Source organism: Aphelocoma coerulescens, chromosome 12 (assembly GCF_041296385.1).
Source record: "Aphelocoma coerulescens isolate FSJ_1873_10779 chromosome 12, UR_Acoe_1.0, whole genome shotgun sequence".
NCBI lineage: Eukaryota > Metazoa > Chordata > Aves > Passeriformes > Corvidae > Aphelocoma > Aphelocoma coerulescens.
The window spans coordinates 4,152,817-4,175,345 of record NC_091026.1 but is presented as its reverse complement, the minus strand read 5'-3'; the positions used below and the strand labels follow the sequence as shown (position 1 = coordinate 4,175,345).

At 50.8% G+C, this 22,529-nt stretch overlaps 1 protein-coding gene across 1 annotated transcript in view; it reads left to right on the top strand.

Moving 5' to 3' along the window:
* Positions 1-22,529, top strand: part of BSN (bassoon presynaptic cytomatrix protein) — an 86,990-nt gene that overhangs the window by 52,098 nt on the left and 12,363 nt on the right. Inside the window, exon 4 of the mRNA XM_069028235.1 lies at positions 21,541-22,005. Coding sequence (XP_068884336.1) covers positions 21,541-22,005 — 465 coding nt within the window. The remainder of the gene's footprint in view (positions 1-21,540; positions 22,006-22,529) is intronic.

The window sequence follows — 22,529 nt, the reverse complement described above, 5'->3', positions numbered from 1 at the left end:
TACTTTGGAAGCAACTGTTGCCCACACTGCAGATTGTTTTCAATGGCTCATAAAATCGAATTATATTTTCAAAGGGGTGACAGTGGCTGAGCAAAGTAGGGGATTTCTGCCTTCTAAATGAAGATATATTTGAAGTGAATGATGCTTCCCTGATCCCAGGTTTTCCAGAGCACGTTTGCTGTTCCCTAGGACTTGGAGCTGCTGCTCATTGTATTGCTGTGCTCCTGGGCTAGCAAGCTGCTAGGGCCAGCAGTGCCAAGGTGTCTCCAGAGCTGTCTTGCTGGGAAGCAAGTGGATATGTCAGGATCAAAGCCTGAGTGCTCACCGTGGCTCAGGCAGTCAAAAGATTTGGGCTTACAACAGGGAGCCCTTTGGCTTTGGGGAGGTCACTGTTGCTTCTGGGCCAGCCCATGGTGCAGGAGGTGAGGTGGGCAGCAGGACAGACGTGATACCTGAGTCTCCACTGCAGATGTCCTTCTCAATAGCCTGTAACAGCTCTTGGAGCCACCACCTCGCTGTGGGTTCTGCTTTAATTGCTGGTGAAACTTCATCCGTGTGGTATTGATCATGGTGTTTCCTGGAAAGTGGCAAGGAAAAATTTGGGGAAATGCTTTTTGCCCATATAAGATGAATAGGTCTTCATGGCAGCTCTTCTCCCCTGCTAAGCTTTGACAGCTTTTTCCAGCAAATGCTTTTTTTGATAGGTGTTGCAGATCTGCTTCTCAGGGGTGATGGTATTCTGTCCATGAAACTTGCATGGCACAGACTCATCCTTTAGAAAGTCACTCAAGCCATCCTTGAGCAGGCAGACAGGGACTGTGACCTTGCAGCAGGGACACGGATACAGACATACAGGGCCATCACTGCAAGGGCATTGGATATTCTCACCAGTTGGGTGCCATGAATAATAAAATTCACCAACATGGGAAGGGCTAGAGTAACTTTCCATCACCTGACGGAGGTTTCACAGTTTGGAACAGCTCCGGGAAAGGCTGAGAGAAGATCAATAACTGCCCTAATGCACCTTGTTAGGGACTTTCTTGACCTTGAGAAGCTTTGAAAAGAGTTACTGTTGTGCACATGAAAGGTTGAAGGCAGCAAAAATAGGCAAAGTGGAAGCACAGAAAGGAAGCAGGACAAGCTAAAGCTGTCGTAGTGTTTTATAGACATCAGAAAGGGTTTCAGATATATATGTACTGAAGAGCAAAAAAAAAACCAGTTCGTTCACAAAATTCAGGTCACCTGGTTCTAGCATAGGGTTTTCTGCCTTTGCTGTTCGAGTCAGACCCAGCAGCCATGCTGGTGGGGCAGCCCTGGAGCTCCGTGCCCTGAGGAGCCCTGTGCCTCTCTGCTGCTCTGGGCTGTATTGCCGATGTCCACTGCAACGAGACATCTCTGGAGATGTCCTCTTAGCTCCTCAGATGAGCCCCCCTCACAGGGAGCTGGTGCAGACCTCAGTGGACACCTTGCTCAGGCACACAGCTGGTGTGGGGGAAAGTGAGGGGGTTCCTGTGTCCTCCTCCTAAAGCTGTGCCAGGTGCAGCGAAGGGCAGGAGATGATGGAAGAAGGCAGGTGAGAAGGAGGGCGATGGTACAGAGGAGGCATGGAGCTCTCAGGGGAATGGGGACAGCCTAGACACTCATTCCTGCTCCTGCTGTGTCTTGCATTGAACAATGAGTGTCTGAAGAAGCTCAGAATCAGTCCTCAGTGCAGAGACTGGTACCCAACATCAGCAGGTTGTTGCCATCTCTACCCTGGGAGAGAAAGTGCTTGGATCAGAGGGGTCTGGATCACACTTGGATCATGTTGGTGATGGTCAGCTTTATGAGATGGCTCCTTGGGGTCTGGTAGGACTGGCAGCACTGACCCCTGAGTCCAGGCTGCTTGGTGGAGTGTGTGGGCTCCTGTGTCCTAGACCTCTCCCTTGCCCACAGCAGGAGCTGCTGGTGGAGGTGGTGGTAGACACTGCTCTTACAAAGGCAAAAGGTCTGTGTGGGGGCTTGGATTGGAGGGACTCTTTGCAGCAGTGTGCTCTGAGGAGCACTGTGGGGACTGGTCCCTGAGCAGGTACCAGCAACAGATGACGAGGCTGGTGGGACCACCTAAATCAGAGTCTTGGTCTGAAGCTGTGATGGACAGGCAGAGAAATAGCTCTTTTAGTGGGAGATGGTGACAGGATTTGGCTGTTCCGTTCCTATTTCCACCCCTGGGAGCAGGCACAGCTTATCCTGATGTGCTCACAGACCATTATACAACCTGGATCTTTCTTCTTTCTATTTTTTTTAATAACATGCCATGTTAGTGCTTTATTTGGGAACATGTTGGGACACTTAATCGAGCGTTTAATTGGCTTTGTAACAGTGGATTTCTGAGTGGGCTGAGGAGGAGGCAGCTTTAGGACTGGGCTGCAGTGGAGATGCTCGATTTTCCAGCTGCGATGGGAGCATCTCAGACTGAGTTTGCTGGTGTTGATCCACCTTCCAAAGCACCATCGTTTTTCCTATTGAGCCCAGTGGCATTTTGCAGTTGTATCCTAAAGACTTTAGGACCTGTAAAGGTCCGTGGAACAAAATGAGTGAGGAGAGGGGCTGCCAACGGTGAAGTGTGTGGGCATGCTGGGAAAGAATCCAGCGGGAATGCTGATGGTGGGATGTGATTGTTGGGGATGGATTTTGCTAGCTTGGGCCAGGCTCTTGTGTTGATTCCCTTCTTGCCACATCCAGACTGTGCTGATGAAGTCCATGGGCAGGACAAGCTCACGTGGGCAGTGACATTGGTGCTGTGCTGCTGAAGGAAGCCCAAGCCTTTATCACAGTGTGTGCTATTGAAGGCCGTGTCCTTCTGCAAGGATCAGCAGGACCTGAAATACAGTTTGTGGTATCTATCTACAGCTCAACCACTGCAGGGATTCACCCTGGTTTAGTAGTGTTCCCCATACCGTGTAGTTCAGGATTCAGCCCTTGCTGTGTGCTGGGATGCCCTGTTTCCTGGCTATGCATGTGCTGGGGTGAGCCATGTGAGATGAGGACTAAGATGCCATCTCCCATGGAGTACATTGGGTGTTGGAGAAAACACTGCTGGAAGAAATTACATTTATTTCTATGGAAATAAATGGTATTATTGGTGTGGTTAAAAATTTCTGCTCGGGAGGTGGCCAGCTGGGTGTTCCTGTTCTTTCTCCATTAAATCATAGGATCACGGAAGGGTTTGGGTGGGAAGGGATCTTAAAGCCCATCTGGTTCCAATCCCCCTACCATGGGATTGGATGGGCAGGGATGATCAGGTTGCTGGTGGGGCTTTGCTGGAGGGACATAAGCCTGTCCCATCAGGTGGCACTGCCAGGAGATGTGGGATGGGGAGCTGGACCCTCACCATCATCCCTCTCCTCGAGTCTTCCTGCTTTGCAGCGTAAACTCTGCTCTCCCGTGAAACAAAACCTTCCTCTGTGGTGGAGAGGGAGGCCTTGTATAATTAATGCTGCCAGGGGAATCGGGGTTCTGCAGTGCTGCAGTGCCCAGGATTCACCCGTGCTTCAGTGCAGCATCCCCTGCACGCAGCCATTCTCTGCTGGGCAGCAGCAAGGAGCAAGCACTGCAAGCCAGGACACTTCAGCCTCTTCTTTCAAAGCACAAAACCTCACGGCCTGTGGAAAGGCAGAAAGCTGAATGGAGCAGGGAGGTGCACTAAGGAGCTGGCTGATCCTTCCTCCTCCTCCTCCTGGTCTGGTTACTGGGCTGATGAGCTGGGGAAGGTGGATGGCACCAGCCTGAAGCAAAAATAAACACAAAGTGAAATAGAAAATGAAAGCAAGCTCTTTCTTTGAAGCACGCTGAGGCTCTGAGCCTGGGAAGGTCTCTGAATGGATATTTTGAGCAATGTTTCCTTCTTACATTACCCAGGCTGGTTTTCAGTCTCAGTGGTGGAGCTATTAGTGTGGCCTGTGGCCACCTCACAGCCACCTTTCCAATGATTTTTCTGTCATAGGGGTCAGGGACTGAGTGGAAACATGATTAAATGCCTTTTTGGTTGACATTTGCTATGTAAGTTGAGAGGAGAATGTTTCACAGAGACAGTTTGTCTTCTGGAGGTGTGAGACCCTTGCAGGAGGTGGGTCCCCCATGTGGCACCCCAGGACAGGTGCTGGGTGGCAAAGACCCAAATGTTAGAAACGGGTTTGTTTTTATTGTTTATTTATACTAATTTTCTATTCTCCCAGAGGAAATTCTTGCATGGCTTCTGGGGACCTGCATCCTGGCATGAGGAGGATTTGGGTACCAAACCTTTACAGGCACTTTGACCCCCTCCAGGGAGTTAATCTGCCACTTACCTGCTTACAAACCTTGTCACAGGACCTTGTGAACCCTGACTTCATCCATCTGCATTTTCTCCACAGAGCAGAAGAGGGAATGACATTTACCTCCGTGTTCCACTCCCTGTTCATTTCCCAGCCCTCCGTCAACCCATTCAGCACAGATCACCACCCCTGCCCCTCTCATTCAATCTGAAACAGCTTCTTTTCCCTACGTGTCCCTATCTTTTTGTGCCTAAGAGCAGCTGCTCCACTGGGCAGATAGAAGCCATGCTGCAGCTTCCTTGGTGCTGAGACAGGAATTCCTTAAAAACCCCGATGCTTCCATAGTCTCTTTCTTCACATAAGGCTGTAAACCAGCTCCTTTCCAACGATTGGGAGCGTGGGAGGGATTAGCCAGGAGGTGCCATTATTAACGTAAGTGATTGTAATTGTAAGCCAGGGCATTAACAGAGATGCTTATGCTTGATCCAGCAATGATTGCACTCTTTTCCATCTTCGATTTTTATCCCTTTCCTGCTCCTGTGAGCAAGTGGAAAGGCTTTCCACAGCTTGGGCTTCTGCTTTTCCTTCCCTTGTGTGTTCACCTTGCAATATTTACAAAGCATAGGCAATATTTAGAAGCCACCAGGGGATAAAATGCTCTATCAAATGTGTGATCATTCCCTGAGAAAATGGGGAGTTTTTAGGAAATGTGCCTTGAGAAGCTGACAAAACTACAGGAGGGTACCAGAGGCTGGGCCAGCAAGGGCTCTGGTGTCTCCAGGGGCTTGCCTGCTTCCTAAGGACATTGATTGCTCCAATACAAACTTAATTTCTCTCTGCTGTGAGGATGGTGAGGCCCTGGCACAGGTTGTCCGGAACAGCTGTGGATGCCCTGTCCCTGGAAGTGTTCAAGACAGGTTAGATGGGGCATGGAGTAACCTGGTCTAGTGGAAGGTGTCCCTGCCCATGTCAGGGGCTTGGAACTAGATGATCTTGAAGGTCCCTTCCAACCCAAACTATTCTAGGATTCTTTGATCTCCCAGAGGGAATGCCAGCGTCTGCTTGGGACTGATCACCTCCAGCATCAGGGGTGATGATGGGGGCTTCCACCTGCAAGTGGCTGCTCTACTGCCCAATTAATTTTAATTTAAAATCCCCTGCATTTTAAAGGCAATCCTGGCCAGGCATAAGAAAATGGATAAGAAATGGGACACAAAATAAAGTTTAAAGAGGGAGCATAGCTGTGGCTTTGCCATACCCTCAGGAGAGCGAGCAGGAGCTCACGTCCCTGCCCTCTGGCAAAAGGACATCCAAAATTATTTATTACTTTGTACTTTGCCAAGAGTTTCTAAATATGTTGCTTGAAATGGCACCTACAGAAGTGAGATCTTCTAGGCAGTACACAAAACAAGCTGTTAAAAGTAAGCAGCCCATTAACAGGAATGCTGGCACCTTCCCTTTGGAAAAAAAATCCTCCTTTTCGGTTGTTAAATTGTTGTTTGCAAACTGAATGGTGGTTGTTTTATAGTCCTGGTGCAGTCACAGCCAAACACAGGTGTGCTGAGAGCAGTGGGGAGTTGTAATTCCCAGCGAGGGCAGTGCCAGGAATCCAGAAATTAAATGTGCCCCCAGCCCGAGAATAGCAGCTTGAGAAGCTCAGCCACAGGAGCCTCCTGCACCAACAGAAGGGAATATCAAACTTCTTCTTAAAAATTGCTTCCATTCTTTGTGTGGCAGAATGGAATGGGGGAGGGGGGTCAGAGGTGTAGCCCAGTGCTGGATTCGCTGCCCAGCTGAAATGCATTTCGGTTCTGAGGCTGTTCCTAGAACTGATTTTAAAGCTCTTTAGGAGCTCCTGGAAACGATTTCCCAACAAAGCAAATAGTTTCAGCTAATTAAGAACCTGATGAGAAAGCTGCAGGTAATACTTTGCAACTTAAACAACTTTCTGTGGTGTTCAAAAGAGAAACAATTTGAAAGGTGCAGCTGCTGTAGTTATATTTTGTGTGTTGGAGGGCAAGTGCAGGCACAGGGATCTGGGGGACAAGGCTGTGGTTACTGCTGTGCTTTATCCTGCTGGTCACAGTGGATGTGGAACCAGGTGAAGGGGGCAGGAGGACGCTGGGATGTCACGGCTCTTGTCCCATGTGGATGGTGTCTCTGAGCATCCCGGTAGCTGCGCTGGTGGGGTTCAGCCTCTGGGGCACAGGCAGGCTGTGCTGGCAGGTGGCACAGGGTAGGTGTGAGTAAACCATCTTCCCCAGCATACCCTGCAGTCCAAGATCAGTGCTAGACTGGTCCCTGTGTGCTGCTGTTGAGGTCCCAGCTCTGCAGAGGCTCAGAGAGGCAGAAAAACCAGGGTGCTCTGCAGGGTATCCCCTGCATTTCAGGCAGGGAAGATCCAGCCCTGAGAGATGTTCAGGTTGAGCCATACAGAAATCCATGGTGACACTGGGGAAGGGAACAGTCCCAGCTTCCCCCCACCCCGCAGGCAGGAGCCGGTGGAGCCCAAGCACCCTCTCGCCAGAGCTGGAAGCCTCTGCAAGGGCTCTGCCTCCTTTGCTGAGGATTATTTCAGTTCTGTTTCTGCCTCACTGAGGCCATGCTGAGCCAGTGCCAGCTGTCCCTGTCTGTGCCAAGCAGTATTTGGGAACCAGGGCAGGCTTTTCCCTGTCTCTCCTCTGCATGGTTATAGGTCCCGCACCAGCGAACCGAACCCTTGAGCTGCCTCAAAGCTCATTCTGGCTACAACCATCAGAATGCACCAGACACCCTCAGCAGAGCATGGGGCTTTATTTCCAAAGCGTTCTCTTCACTGCTGCTTTGCCTCCTCATCTTCCCACTGCCATCTGCTCTGCCTGCTAAAATAAGGCAGCGTGCTGCGGGTGAGCGGTGCTGTGCTCAGGGAGCCTCTGCTCTGCCCAGGCTGCTCAGCACAGGGACCCTCTGCTGGACGTGCTGTGGCCTCTGAGAATGGGAGGGGAGGGTTTGTCTACCCCCCTCCCCACCCCAGTTTCAGGTTTATCTCTTCAAGCTGAGGGAGAGAGTGGTACCCACCCAGGGAGATGCTTTGCAAGGGATTTGGTTTCTCATCCTGGAGATACTCATCTCCCACCTGGGGCAGATGGTGACTTGCTGAGACTGGATGCCCAAATTTTAGATAGTTTAAGTGAAATAAACCCTACATTAGGAGACCTTAAGTCTGTGGAGAACAGCCCAAGTCCTTCATGCTGCTCTCATCCCTTGATGCCCTCTCCCGTGCTTTTCTTGTGAAGGAGTTACTGTAAGGAAATAGATACAGGACCACCTCCACCACCCTTTTCCCTGGAATGATGAAAAGCCTCAAAGGCAGATTTTCTGGGGGCCTCTTTGCACCAAAAAAGTGAATACCCAGGACAGGGTGGGATGGGAATCACTCTGTGTCCTAACGCATGGCAGAGCGCAGTCCTTCATCTGCTTGTGCATTTCTCACAACACAAAACCAAGAAGGAAGGTGAGGTTGGGAGGTGGGGAGAAGATGTTTTTCACAGTTAGCCCAGAGACCTCATTGCCATGGGATACTGGAAGAGAGTGTACAACAAAACACTGGAACACAAAGGGAGGATTTGGGGGAATTAGAGACACCTTTGGGAGCAATAAGAAGGCATTCTTAATTTAGAGATCTGTTTTGGGATCTTCAGATGGGATCACTGAATGCTTTGTATTGTCCCATGCCACAGCTAGCAGCCTTTGGCCATTATTTGTGCCATGACTGGGAGATAAGTAGCAGTCTCTGAGCTCTGACATGAGGGGCTGTTTTAGGGCTTTTTTTTGTTAGGATGTTTTAATTGTTTGGAGCTCAAAGAGCACCTAGTTCCCAAGCCTGTTGAAGCAGTAAGCATCGATTTCAGAGGGGTTTGGTTAACTCAGAGAACAAATATTCTCAAAAAAAAAAAAGGCAATCCTAGTTTGACAAAGAAATTAGGTATTTGGTTTGGGAATAACCCCACAAACTGTACATGTGGGTATGAGGACAGGACTTGTGCTGTGGGTTTGCCCATGACTCCACAGGTGTGGGTTCTGTCCGAGCCAGGGCAGGGTCCAGGCTCTGGAGCTGGATCCTCGGGATGTGCATGGCTGAGTGCAGCTCGGGTGAGGGAGCTGCAGCAGCAGATCCCCCTGGCTGCTGGGAGCAAACACCCGCACTCGGGTCTGCGAAGGAGCTGTGAAATTCCCCTCTTTACATAATTCCCTGATTTACTCGGAACTGTTAAGTATGACCAACAGTCATCTGTTTGCCGAGAGCAAATAGGACATGAGGAGAAGAGAAGCAAACTAGAGCTAGGCAGAAGTATTTTTAACAAATCTGGGTTTTTCTTAAGGCTGGAAGTCAGGAGAGTGTTGCCAGCCTTCAGAGGAGCAGGTTGCTGCAGTGGCCCCGAACTCTTAAAGTGGAGCTTCTTAAATTACTTAAAGGGTTTATGTGAGGTGGTTCCTCTTGTGGCTTCAGGAGCCATGAAGTCCCACAGGCATCTGTCTGTCTGCAGAAAGGGCAGCTGGGGAAGGAAATGCCTTCACAGATCATATTAAATTGAGTAAACATGTGATTCATATGATTTTCTAATTTTTTTTTTTAAAGCAGCCATTTTATGTTGACTTCACCATTTCATTTCCTTTTGGCTTCTCAGCTTCATTCTTGCTGTATTTACTCTTGAGATGGAAAATCGCAGCTCTTCCACCCCAGCAGCTGTAGCCAGTTCCTACCTCCTGGCTCCAGAGAGACTGGGCACTGCTGGTGGGAACATCCATCCAGGTCAGGGTCACCATCAAATCACCATGTGCCAGCTGGCGGGCTATCAGCTAGAAGTTAAAATAAGGTGGCTTTCAAAAGAATCTTAAGTTTAAAATAAATTCTGAAGATTATGAAAATTGTATTGGCCCCACCAAGACACATTATCACTCTGTAGGCAGCTCATGATTCCTGACTCCATCAAAATGCCCAAAATGTGGGCTGTAAGGAGTCAGGAAACACTCAAGGTGAGGACAGATGGTGAGGACGGGGGATGTGTTCCTGGGGAGGATGGCTGGGAGCTGTACCCAAGCAGGTGGGAGACGCTGGCTGTGCCACTCCAGCTCTGCCATGGGCAGCAGGTGAGGGGATGGGAGAGGGGGTGCAAGGCATGAGTGTGGAAAGATGCTGCTGTGTATAATTTGGGAAGTAAAATGGCTCATCCATCTCCGTTGTAACAACTCATGTTTCTAGAACGTTTCCCAGCCTTTTACTGTAATAGTTTATTGACCTGCACAGCAGCATGAAAGATTATGGGAGTTAATTTTTCAAGCTTATCACTTGATTTATTCCATAAAGGTAGTTCATTTAATTAAAATATTTCTGCTGCTGGAATTAGGACTCACAGCCTTGGAGCCTGGAGCGGGCTGTGTGGGATTTTTTGAAGCAGGCAGTCATTTAATGTGGTCAAGCAGCAGTGCCCACAGAAACCAAAGCATCCAGTCCTCTAAGAACACGTGTGTTTCAGGGCAAAAATCACGGTATCTCCTCCAGTGGTGCATCTACTCCCCATGTAAGGACCATGGGATTTGGTGGCTCTCAGCAGTACAGCCTCTCAGTCATCTCCACATGCGGATTTCAGTGCTCTGCCAACATAGGGATGTCTCTTGGGATAATATAAAAAAACATAACTATTTTTAAAGCTTGGAAAGCTTTATGTGCAGGTACTGCAGGACATTGGTTTGTGATGTCCTCAGCTTCCAAGACATACTACTAATTCACGCTTTGAAAATGATCCCTTGTGATTGTGAAAGAGGTTCAAACCCCATTTGCTGCTGCTGGACTGCTTTGGGGTGAGGGGACAGGGCACTGAGCAGCTCATAGTGGGGAGGAAGCTGAAGCTTCCAGAGATGCTGATTTTCTTCTGGTTTGGAAATGAGTGGCTGATAGACACTTGGGGCTCTCTGCAATTTAAAAGAGAGCAATCAGACAGCTTGAATCTGCTTTTATCACATGCAGCAAATTACTAGTTGGATGGCTGGATATTTTAGTCAACACTAGTGCCTATGAAAAAAGAAGGTTTTGGTTAAATAAGATTCCTCTGATAAACTTAGCTTCTCTTGGATTTTATTCCATTCTGTTGGAAAAACACACAGAGTAGTGTATTTGTTTTCTGCAGAGTTGGCCAGGTTTCCCTTAGCAGGCATTATTTTTGCTGCAAACTTGAAATCCTCTGCATGAGGGTTCAAATGGCTCCTGAGGAGTCACAGTTACTGCATCAAACGTGTGCATGAAATCGCAGCCACGAGGAACACCTTGCACCTACAGCACACCTGCTGCAACGGGAGTGGGGTCTGTGGTGACAGGATACGAGCTCTGCTGGACCTGCTGGATGTCTTCTGGGCGTTATTGTGGGATTATTATCATGCAGCTGGTGTTCAGAGATGCTCCTGCTGCTGCTAACCTTGTCTGAGAAATACATCCTGATAATAGGGACTGTTAAAGATAAGGCTGGTTGGCAGGCTGATAAATCTCGTTAAGGAGTACCTGATCACAGAGTAAATTACAATGCATGGCCGGATCGATTCAGACAAAAATGAACAATATATTACTTCTTTATCAGTTGGGGAGAGTAGACTCCTGGCTTAGTGCTAGTGGGTTTGGGTGCTGGAGGGGCAGCTGTGCTGGATGGCACTGGAGCTTCCTGAGAAGATGCAGCTTCTCAGTGGGTGCATCCCTGGAGCAGGAACCCAGCAGAGTCCTCAGGGAGGGTGCACTGGGAACAACTGGTCTATGTGTGGGTGAGAAGGGACAGGGAGCCTGGACATGGTGGAGAACAAGAGCCACGTTCCTCTCTTCTACATGGTTAGATGATGGTCATTACAGTCTGGTCTGCAATGACTGTGAATGATCCAGACAGCTCTATAAACGTCACTTTGGAGCAAAATGGGAAAATCGGAGCTTGCTGTCCTTGGGACAGCTATAGCTAATCTGTGAAAACCGGACCAAACCCTCTGCTGCATTAATACCATTGGCTGGATTTTATTGTGAAGAGAAAATCTTCTTAATACTTCATCCATTTGGATCCAGTCTCTCGGAACTGAGCTGGTAGTTAATTTAGCTCTTTCTCCAAGATGAAACAGAGAAGAATAGTAAGGCTCAGTGAAAAGGAAAATGAAAAGTGCTTTCAGCATAAGATTTGCTCTCTTGTTCCTCCTATTCTCCTTTTTCTTAAATACTCAGCGCGTGCTTATGTGTCACCTCCCATTATTGCACCTCCAGGCGTCCAGCCTGGACATGACATTTCTCCCACTTCTCTGGAAAGATGCTCTGTCTTGAGTCCATCTCAGGCCAGGGGCAGTTTTATGTCCACCTGCTCATTGCAGGAGACATCAGGTAATGGTCAAGGTAGCAGAAGATGTGTGGTGATAGCCAATGGCCAGGAAGAAACAGGAGCACATCCAGACTGGAAATAACAACAGAGATAAATGAGTGTCACAGCTGCTACCCAGAGGTGGCAACTGTGGGAAATCAAGGGTGAAATGTGAAATCTGGACCACAGTGCTGAGGGGTCGCCAGGTGCAGATGGGAGTGGCTTATAGTAACAGAGAGGATGGCCCCTTGGAGGAGGTTGGGGGTTGGCCTCCGTGTCTCCTCACCATCTCCAAGCAAACCCACTCGTGTATCTCCACCACCATTGCCCTGCTGGGAGGTTCCCAAAGGCAGCTGGTTTATTGCTACACGTCTGTGTTAGTGCAGGAGCATGGCAGTGACACTGCTGCTCAGCAGGCCATTCCCAGGGCAATGGATGCTCACCCACAGCCCTGGGAATTGGTCCCGTGACTTTTTTAGACAAGCCAAAAGCATCAAAGTGCTCTCCTCAATATCCTACTGATATTTTAAAATGTTTTTTTTTTAATCTAATGAACTGGAAGGAAATATGTTGAGTGGGGAGGGATGTCTATATATATTCTGCAAAAGCACCGGTTTCCAAATTTTGGACAGCTGTGTACCCTTTTTTAGCAGCCCCTTCACACAGCCCACACAGCACCCAGGCTCTCGCCATCGGCTCGTTTGGAAATACGCTTCCTTTTGATTGCAAAATAGTTTAAATCCTTTGACTTAGAAACATTCTTGCCTGTTCAGAAAGGATTTTTTTTTTTTTAAGCTCCAAAAATACAGAAGGTGCTTCCTGCCTCAGCAGCTGCCCTAATTTTGGAGGGGATAGAAGATGGGCAGGGATGAGCAGGGGGGAGCCTGGCTCGTGGCTACGGCCACACAGGGATGCAGGTGATGAGATGCTCCCAAGGTGGGAGCTGCTGGGAGCTGATGGCTGTGGGGGCTTCAGCTGGATGCCAGAGCCAGGGGTTTATTCTGGGGTCCCAGCCAGATGTCTCAAATAGGTTGCCCAACTATCCCCCCCCAAGGTGAGCTGCTTTCCCAGTTCTGTGGAATAAAATTTTTGGGGTCCAACAGTGAAATAACAATATCAAAAAGTAGTCTGAGCTTGACTAACATCATAGTTCCTGAAAACATGGAAAAGTTGGTGGCATTTTCCTCAGCTTCTGTCAAGTCAGATTTGGGAAGGAGGACCCTCGCTGGGAGCCCTGGGACAGCCCAGGGGACAGCAGAGCAGGATACCTGTCCACAGGTCAGCACCCCAAGAAGTCCGTCTGTTTACTGCAGCAGGCAGTGGTGCTGGGGAAGGCTCTGGAGCACAAGTCCTTTGAGGAGCAGCTGAGGGAGCTGGGGGGACTCAGCCTGGAGAAAAGGAGACTCAGGGGAAAACTTCCAACTCTCTACAGCTACCTGAAAGGACATTGTAGCCAGGAGGGGGTTGGTCTCTTTTCTCAAGTAATAAGGATAGGATAATGGAAACAGCCTCAAGTTGTGCCAGGGGAGGTTTAGATTAGATATTAGGAAGAATGTCTTCACAGAAAGGGTTGTCAAGCACTGAAGCAGGCTTCCCGGAGAAGTGGTGGAATCACCACCTTTGGAGGGATTTAAAAGACATGCAGATGTGGTACTTGGGACATGGGTTAGTGGTGGCCTTGGCAGTGCTGGGGTAACAGTTCGACTCGACTTTTCCAACCGAAACAATTCCATAATTCTATGATTCCTCCTCCACTTCTGCCGCAGGAGGTACTGCCCGGGATGGGATGTCCTGACTCAAGGTCACAGCCACGGGGGTTTGCAACTAGACAAAGAGCTGCAGGTGGCCCAGGCTGGTCACGGTGGTGACAACCACATCCACAGCTCTCCTACGGCCGCAGAGGCTTGCAGTGCTTTCCCCTTGGCGTGGCAGCGTTCACCGGCCCGGCCATCGGCTGCTGCAGTGGAATAAGCTGGACTTGGCAAGAGCACAGCTATTCCTCGAAGGCGAGCGGAGGGGAGCGTTGCTATTACTCATCAGTCAAAGACTTTCAGCTGGAATAATCCTCTGCTGGCTGTGTGGAGCATCGAGCCGCAGGGTGGGGGGCTGTGAGCCCCGTGGGAGCCGCTTCACTGACCCTCGGGCTCTCCTGTGGAGGGTTGGTGCATCCCTACTTCCACCAGGAGCAGGGAATATAATCCCTGGGATGAGACATGCAAGGGGAAGGGAGAGCCAAGGAGGCAGGACTGCGACGGCCACTTTGGCACCTGTTTGTCGTCCGGCTGCCCATCTCCACTTGCCTTCCCCTTTCCATGGCACAAGTAAAGGGGCTGGGTTGTGGAGCTGACACCCTGCTCCTGCTCCAGGTCCCCTCTGGGTAGATTTGGGGAGGGAGGGGAGCACTGGTGCTATGCATAACATCTTCCCTGCAGCTGTCATGGGGCTGGGAGATGCCTCTGCCCATGTCCTTCCCTTCCCTCCCAACACGCTGACAGCAGCTCCAGTGCTCAGCCATCGTGTGCAGCTTCTTCCATCCTCTCTTTCTGCGTCTGTTTTCCACCTGAGAGAGGTCCCAGCACAGAGAAGGGATGAAGTGGATCAGATGGGAGGCAGAAAACAAGCCCTGCGAGGCAGAGCTCATCCTGGCGAGCTCATTACCCTGCACTGCTTTTAATCACATTATTGTGGTGTGAAGGCCATCAATACATCACACACATTTAAAATAGAGCTGAGGAGGGACCATCAGCTCCACCAGCCCGAGACAGGCCACAGGAACAGATAAGAATAGTCTGTTGCTGGAAAACACATCACTGGGTTGCTTAGTCAAACGCTATATATAGCAAGGGATTGAAATAACTGTAGTGGCTTTGAGGGGAGCTGATCTGCAAGCCCGGGGTTGCACTAAAACTTGCCCAGTTGATGGTAATGAATTCAGTTAGTGTGGAGCAGTTGGCAGCTGAGGAGGCTTGGGTGCCTGAGGTGTGTGCAGTCCCTTCTCTGCCTTTTCCTGCAGATGGACTTGGGAGCCCATGGCGTTATGCTGGGAGAGCACTGGATCTGTGGGTGAGGGAGCCAGGCAGGGGGAAGGATGCCTGGGGAGCTCCGCTGGCTCCCCCAGCCTGGCAAGCATCAGTGTGTAGCTGCTGGGCTCCCGGGACACGACCTGCTCTGCTGACCAGTGTTTGGGAGTTCTATTTAGTGCTCCTTTTTTGTTTACAGATTCTATATATATGCATCTACACACATGCTAAGCTTCAGAAGCAGCATCTCAGTTAGCAAGCACACATGCAGACTGTTCTGTGTCTAGCTTGAGTGGGACTTTGATGTGATTTTAGAGGAAAAAAGGCACAATCAGGGTAATAAAGTACCCCACACACTTTCTGCCCTGTCCTGGGTCCTGGATGTGGCTGTCAATGGTGGTGTGGGACACACAACCCCACGCTGTCCCCAGGGCTATCCCTGTCTGCGCACTGTCCCCAGTTTCCCTTGGTCTCAGTCCCTTTCTGGTACTGGGGCACCTGAATCCCCTCTGCTCTGTTCCTACCGCAGATGCAGATGCCACAAGCACCTCCTGCATGTGCTCCATCTCTCCTCCTGATCCCTGGTGCTTCTGCCGTCACAGCACGCGTTTCGTTTCCTTGCCCTCGTTTCAAATCCCATCACTGCCTCAGCCTCCTAGGAGAGATAAGGGCTGGGGTGGAGGTAAAACCAGGCCCGTGGTTGTCTGCTGATGGCACATGATGTTCAAAACACCCTTTGTGAACATGCCTTGGTCAGACCTTGTTATACACCCTCCCCTCTGTAATCAAGAATCCCAGAGATGAGCCTTTGGCACTGGTCAGCACACCCCTTCTCACCTCCCAAAACTGTGGCAGCTCAGACAAAGGTGCTTGGTAGAGGTGTGGGGAGGGGATTTGGAGGGGCTGTGGAGAGTTCAGCTGGGAGAATGGGCAGAATCCAAGGGGGAGTGAGCATCAGCCTGTGCTCAGTGGCATCTGAAATGAGTGAGCACCAGGTTTGCCCAAGGAGGCTGCTGGTCAAGAGAGCATCTTCGCCAAGAGGAGGAAGGGCACAGGAGCACTTAGAAGGTGGGGAACCTGCCAGCCAGACCCCCAGCATTGCCTGAGGTGGGTCTGAAACAGCCCTGGCAGCCAGTGATCAAGCATGGCTCAGTCCCTTTCCTTTAACACTCTGCTAAAAACCATGCACAGCATGGACAGAGCTGCAGTGTTCTTAGCACAAGGATGCAGAGTGCTTGGGAACTGGGATCACACAGTGAGATGCCCCCATTTCTGCTGCAGGAGGGTGTGTGGAAGGTGTCTGGTTGTCAGAAGCCCTCCTAAAGAGAGCTTTCCTGCAAGTGGGGCTGAGAAGAGGGCTTGGGAAGTGATTTTATGAGGTTCTTATTAATTTGGATCTTGATTCAGATACCAGAAGTGTTTTCCATATTTTCCAGGCACCCATCTGTCACAGTGATGAGCCCTGCACAGTACTTGTCAGCAAATAAATGAAATATTCTGGTGAGATTCACTGCATTTAATGCTGGGAGATGAGATCTGGCTTGCGAGATACTTATACCTCATGCTGCTTATCTTACTTTGTACAGATTTTTGTCCCAGTATTTTAATAGATGCTGTTTTGATTGTGTAAAATAGTGCTGTAGAGCATAAGTAACTGGGCAGAGTCCCAGGGGTGAGATTGTGGGGAGCAGTTTGTATGGGGATGAAGACCATGGCTGAACATCTTCCAGGCACTGGAGAGGTTGAGCTGAGGGGCCTAGGGGCAAATGGGGATGGTGGGACTGGTAGCCAGCAGCTAACTGGGGAAGCTGGGAAGCTTCTGGCACCACTGGTTCCCACCAAGCCTCTCAGACCTCCAAGTCACTGAACAGAGGATTCATGTGTAATTGTGATGCTGAAGCTCTCTGGCTCCATCATTAAAAAAACCCAGTGGCGCTGGGGGAATTCAGCATTTAATTAACTTGCCAAGTGGTAACGTTGACCAGAATTATGCAGGAAGACTTCTATTTTAGTTAATTACAGTTTTGTTGTTGCCCATTAGTAAATTAAAGCAATTGCAGGGTAAGACCTGGTGGAGGTTGGCGAGCGTGGCTGTGGCCACCTGCCAGCCAGTTCTGGAGCTGTGGGGAGGCCAGAGCTCAGTCTGAGTGCTGACCCCATCACCCACCCTGCCTCTCCCCCCTGGAGGAAGCACGGGCAGCCATGGGCACGGCACTTGCTGCCCCTTCAGCAGAGCTGGCAGGAATTGTGGCCAAATCCAGCATCCCCTGATGCCACTTGCATGGTGCACAATTGAAAACTGGGATGGTCATTCCCACTTAGATATGATGCCTTAAACGAAGCTGCCTTCCCTCATTCCCTCATGTCCTGAACCCAGGGCTCTGTCCTGCCTCTTGTGACCACACCAGCACTGATTGTCTCTCCAGAAACCCACTTTTTCTGTAACTCCTCTGCAAATCCCAGTGCTTTTGAAGCAAGGAAAGCAGGGAGCCTGAGGAATCAGGGCAGTGACCCTCAAAGGCTGTAAGCTGATAACCAGCTGGGCTGGGCAGCCCCCAGCGGCCTCACCCCCCTGCCTTTGGCTGGCTGTCTTCCAGCGTGCCCTGCCATGCCAGCGCCTCTTCATTTCAGGTGGCATCTCAGGCGCACTTTGGTTTCATCCCTCTTCTTAATTATTGATGCTTTCCTCCGCCTGGAGCCCGCTCTGCATCCCAGCAGTGCTGCCCATCTTCCTCGTGTGCCACAGCCTTCATCAGCCCCAGCTCCCCATAACCTGTGCTCCACATGATTAAACCCCCACCATGCCCACCACCACAGCAGTTCTAAGGCAGCAAACCTCAGTGCCAGGCAAGGCCCCATCCCGATCCTGATCAGGGCCAAGGTTTCCAGCATCTTTAAGTGTGGAGACTCAGACAGAAGCTGCCACGCCTTTGCCATAAGCTCCTTACCCACTTCCCGCCCCAGCGAGGGGCACCCTGGCTTCCTGGGCATCCAGGGGTTTGGACATGTAAAGCACTAAATACAGCCTAATTATTATTATCTTCGTGGGATCTGGTTAATCTCAATGGGGATTTACAAGCTGTTAGCAGAGCAGCCGCTCCTCCAATGTTTGCATTTTTCTCAGGGGCAGCTTAATCCCCTTGGCCATGTACTCTGGGAAATGCCTGAGGCCAAGTTATATGGAGGAGGAAGCTGCTTCAGAGCCAGTCCCTCTGAGAGGGAGCAGAGGTGCTGTGGGATAACCAAACACCGAGCTGATAGCGCTGCAGGAGAGCGCTGGATCATTTGTCACCAGCAAAGCATGCAGCACTGGCACAAGGCTGGCAGGTGCCTCGGCTTCAGCATCCTCACAGACCCCCTGGGATTTATCCCCCAGACACATGACAGGTGTCAGTGCTGGGGTTGATGGGGCTGCAGAGGTCTCTTAAAGATGGAACCAAGAGCTCAGAATGATTTACCGGAGGCATTCCACTGGCATGGGCAGCTTTGCTTGCCTCCACCTTCCCACAGCTGCTGCGGGCAGGATTTCTCTCTCCCTCACGAGCATGTGGGATCTGGGCAGCTCACAGCTCACAGCTGCTGCTGCTGGAGCGTTCACTGCAGCCAGTGTGAGTGTGATGGCAAATACTGCGCTGGCTGCTGCAGCACGGTCTGTGCTCACACACAGCTCCACGTGGCACTGGCTGTGACAGGGATGGGCTCTCCCACAGCTTGGGAAAATTCAGTTATCCCTTCGCTACTTTTCTGCCATAACCACACCGTGATTTTCCACAGGGGTTTGGACTGAAGCGCAGGGTGCTGGACTGTCAGCAGGGTCTCTTCAATATGGAAGACCCCAGCGGTGCTGAAGGAAAAGCCAGTAAGAGAAAATGCAAACTCAGCATATGCCAGTCTCCCATTTTGAGTGTCTCTGGGGATTGGCTGGCACCTCTCACAGCTGGCGAAGCCCAAGGACCCCCTCTGCCTGCCCTTCCTTGGTTCCTGCCTTCCTGCTGTACCCAGGCCTTCCTGCCTGCTTTGAAAGACAAGGGGCATTTCAGAGCGGAGCTCTACAATCTTTTTGGCAGAGCTATTTTTAACAGACATTGTTCCCTTATCCACTTCCCAGTGCAGTCCCACGAAGAGTCGAGCTGTCACATCTCTTGAGAGTTGGATGGCAGGGTGAGCAGCTCAAACTGGGGCAGCTGCCAAGAGGAATGGCTGCAGAGCCACAGCTGGGAGGAACCTCAGGGAGGAGGCTCAGACCAACCTGCAGAGGCATCAGATCACAGAATCGTAGAACGGTTTGGGCTGGAAGGGACCTTCATCTCATTCCAACCCCTCTGCCATGGGCAGGGTCACCTTCCACTAGACCAGGTTGCTCAAAGCCCCATCCAGCCTGACCGTGAACACTTCCAGGGACGGGAATCCCCATGGAATAGATCAGTACTGTGCTCGTCTGGTTGTGCAAGAGCCCTAAGCCTCGTCCTGATGAGATCACACCAGCAGTGACACCTGCCTCTCCACGGGCTCTTTGAATGGGACCTGACTGCCACTCAGCATCTGCAGTTGGTACCTAGTGGCCAGTGTTGGCCTTCCATGGTCGTTCTGGGCTTGAATTTTTCCCTGGGAGGGCAAAAGCAGTTGAGCCCATCACATATGCAGAGCTCCCCAGTCACCAAAGTCTGTCAGGTTGGGACATCATGAGGATATGCAATGCCCCATTCAGAGAGGGTGTAAAGGATCTGAGTGATGCAGGCTGGGTAGTTAAGGCAAGCTGATTTCCTCCAGCTCCTTCAGGACCATGCTGGGAGCTGGTGTGATGGTGTGGCAGACAGGTATGGGCAGGAGCTGAGCTGAGCTTTGCCCTGGCACATCCAACCTACCCCTTGTGCATCGTGCCCTCCCCTCACTGCCTGCATCAGGGAGGGAGCTCTGGCAAAGAAAAATGGGATTCCTGAACGAAAAATGAAAGGTCGTGTATTTCCATGAGGCATGGTTTCAATTTGTGTCACACAATCACATTTCCTTCTGCGGTCTGGAATAATTACACAGCGGAGTGGGGTGAGCAGATCTGATTCAGAGGCACGGGAACGAGTTCTGAAATAAAAGAAGACAAATGCAATCATTAAGATACAATAGGCTGCACTTGCCCCTTAATTAGACTTTCTCTTTGATTAAGCAGTAATTAAATATTACCGTGCTGAAAGGGATTTTTTTAATGGCCCTCCAAAGCCCTAATGTATTCTTAAGATGTTTGTGTGAAGAGCAGGGGTGGCTGCAGGGTGCTGGGGATAGGAGGATGTTTTACACCTGCCCATTCCCTGCAGGAGCAGCCCTCCTGCCCCTCTGCTCCCTGGAGAGTGTGGGCCAGGTGGCTGCTCCTGGGCTGGATTGCTGCAGGAGTGAAAAAGGGTCTGTGGGAAAGCCCTGCTCCTCCTGGCCACCACCAGCTGCAAGGTACCTCCAGCATCTCATCATAACCTGGAGACTCCTGGGATGCCGATGACAAGGCTGTCACAATGCTGCTGTCCCATATATATGGGATTTAGAGTCACAGATTAGAATCATGGAATTGTTTAGGTTGGAAAAGACCCTTAAGCTCATGGAGTCCAACTGTTACTCCAGCACTGCCAAGCCCACCACTAAACTGTGTCCCTAAGCATCACATCTACACATCTTTTAAATCCCTTCAGGGATGGTGACTCCACCACTTCCCTGGGCAGCCTGTTCCAGTGCTTGACAACCCTTTCAGTGAAGAAATTTTTCCTAATATTCAATCTAAACCTCCTTTAGCACAACCTGAGGCTGTTTCCTCAATGTCATTTTGATGAACCTCATTTTCTCCAGGCAGACCATGGCCTCTGGGGCCGCAGGGGACACAGCTGGCTCACAGCCCTGGCCCCAGGCTGGTCCAGCCTGAAGACCAAGACCACCTCTCTGACAGCATGACAGCTCCTCAGGGCCAGCCACCCCTTGAGGTTGGCCACCCTGAGCTTTGGGAGCCATGAATCAGCAAAGGAGAAGTCTGGGAAAAGAACCTGGAGCATATTGTGCTGTTAGCAGCAAAACTGAAAAAATTTAAGATGCTGAAACATCTAAAGAGAAAGAAATGTCAGGCCCCTATTCCTGGACATTCCTGGGTGGGTAAAAATAGCCCTTGGGCGACCCAGGGGAGGAAAGCACTTCTGATCTCTTAATGCAGAGCCCCTGCCGTAGCCCTGCAGGCTCTCTGCCACTCACAGCCCCGCTTGCCTCTGCTTTTTCCAGGCCATAAAACGACAGCTCTTGCTGAGAATTTCACTAGACAAGATTGTCTTGTTCTTTTCCTGCACAGCATGTACTTTGGGTAATATCTTTGGGAAATTTTGGCACACTTGTCTACCCAGTATTTTTGTTAACCTAGAAAAAAAGAGCCATAAGTGTTATGATTATGCTATTAAACCTTTATTGTATCAAAGAAAACAAATCGGAGCAAGAGAGGAGCTGTATGGAGCTCAGAAGTGTTAAGCTACGGTAGTAATCTGCCTTTGATTGTTTAATTTCGCTTAAAACCGAAATACCGCAAGGCTGAAGAATGAAAGAGCTGGTGATGCTGAGGGATCGTGGGGGAGAGTGTGCAATCCCTGTGCCGCAGCCATGGTCCCTCTGGCTGGACATCTCTGGGTTCTGGACACGGGTAGGGGTGGGTTGAAGCTGGATGTGGATGGTTTGCAGGGTATGGCTGTGATGCTGCATGCCCCTCCACGGCCCATTATTTGTTTGGGTGGGCCGAGTCCTCTGCGCCATTGCCACATGTCCCATCAGCAGAGCTCCTCGCTGAGATTCCTGCTGGGATGAAGCTCCCAGAATTTCAACAGGATTTTTCCTTCCATTCTTTTGCAGAAGAACGAATGGCTGTGCTTGAACTGCCAAACTCAGCGGCTACTTGAAGGCAGCCTCGGCGACCCTGCCCCGATGCCACTTCCTACCCCAAAGCCGGCATCCACCGGCTCCCCGCGGCACCAGCCGCCCGCCGCCGGCCAGCAGCAGAGAGCGCCCACGCCGGCACCCGCGCCCGCCGAGCCGGCAGCACCCCCCGAGCAGCAAGCCTCGCCCGCCAGGAGCCTCCGGGCTGCCGAGCAGACCAAGACCCCGAGCCCTGCCCCAGCGGAGAAGAAGCCCCCACCGCCAGCAGAAAAGAAGCCCCCGGTGCCAGCAGAGGAAAAGCCCCTGCCCAAAGCTGCCCCAGAGCCTTCCAGAGCTCCTGAGAGCATCGCTCCGAAGGGGAAGAGCATCACCCCCAAACCAGAGGTGGAGAGCAAGGAGAGCCGGGCACTGCCCGAGGCACTCCGGGCGAAGGAGCAGGAGGTGAGCTCTCAGGTGCATCCAGCTCTGAGCATTCCTGGGCACCACATCCTGCCCCAGGCTGGCATGGTACTGAGCTGTGCCTCGGCCAGTAGTTGTGCCCACAAATGGGGAAGATTATTCCAAGGTAGACCACAAACCATATTGTCAAGGCCATTTGCCCTGGGAAATGACTTTTTGGGGAGCAGTGGGCTCCAAACACTGCTGTCTCACCATTCCCAAATGCCTTAGAACCTTCACAGGCTCCATGGCAGCATGCTGGTATTTGCCTTCTTCTTATTAGGATTACACCAATTTGGGCATAATGTGATAGTTCAGGTCATCTCTGGCCTTTGGATTTCTTTTAAAATAATATAAGGGTAGTTGGGATTTGTTGTCAAATGGAAAACTCATTTTCCAACATTCCATGTTGTAGCAGTAGGTGTTTTTCGAGCTCTTCATCCCACCTTTTCTAAAATTCAAAACAATGTGGGGAAACATTTGGCTGCCTTAGGATGGTGTTCCCCCAGGAGCACCCATTCCAGCAG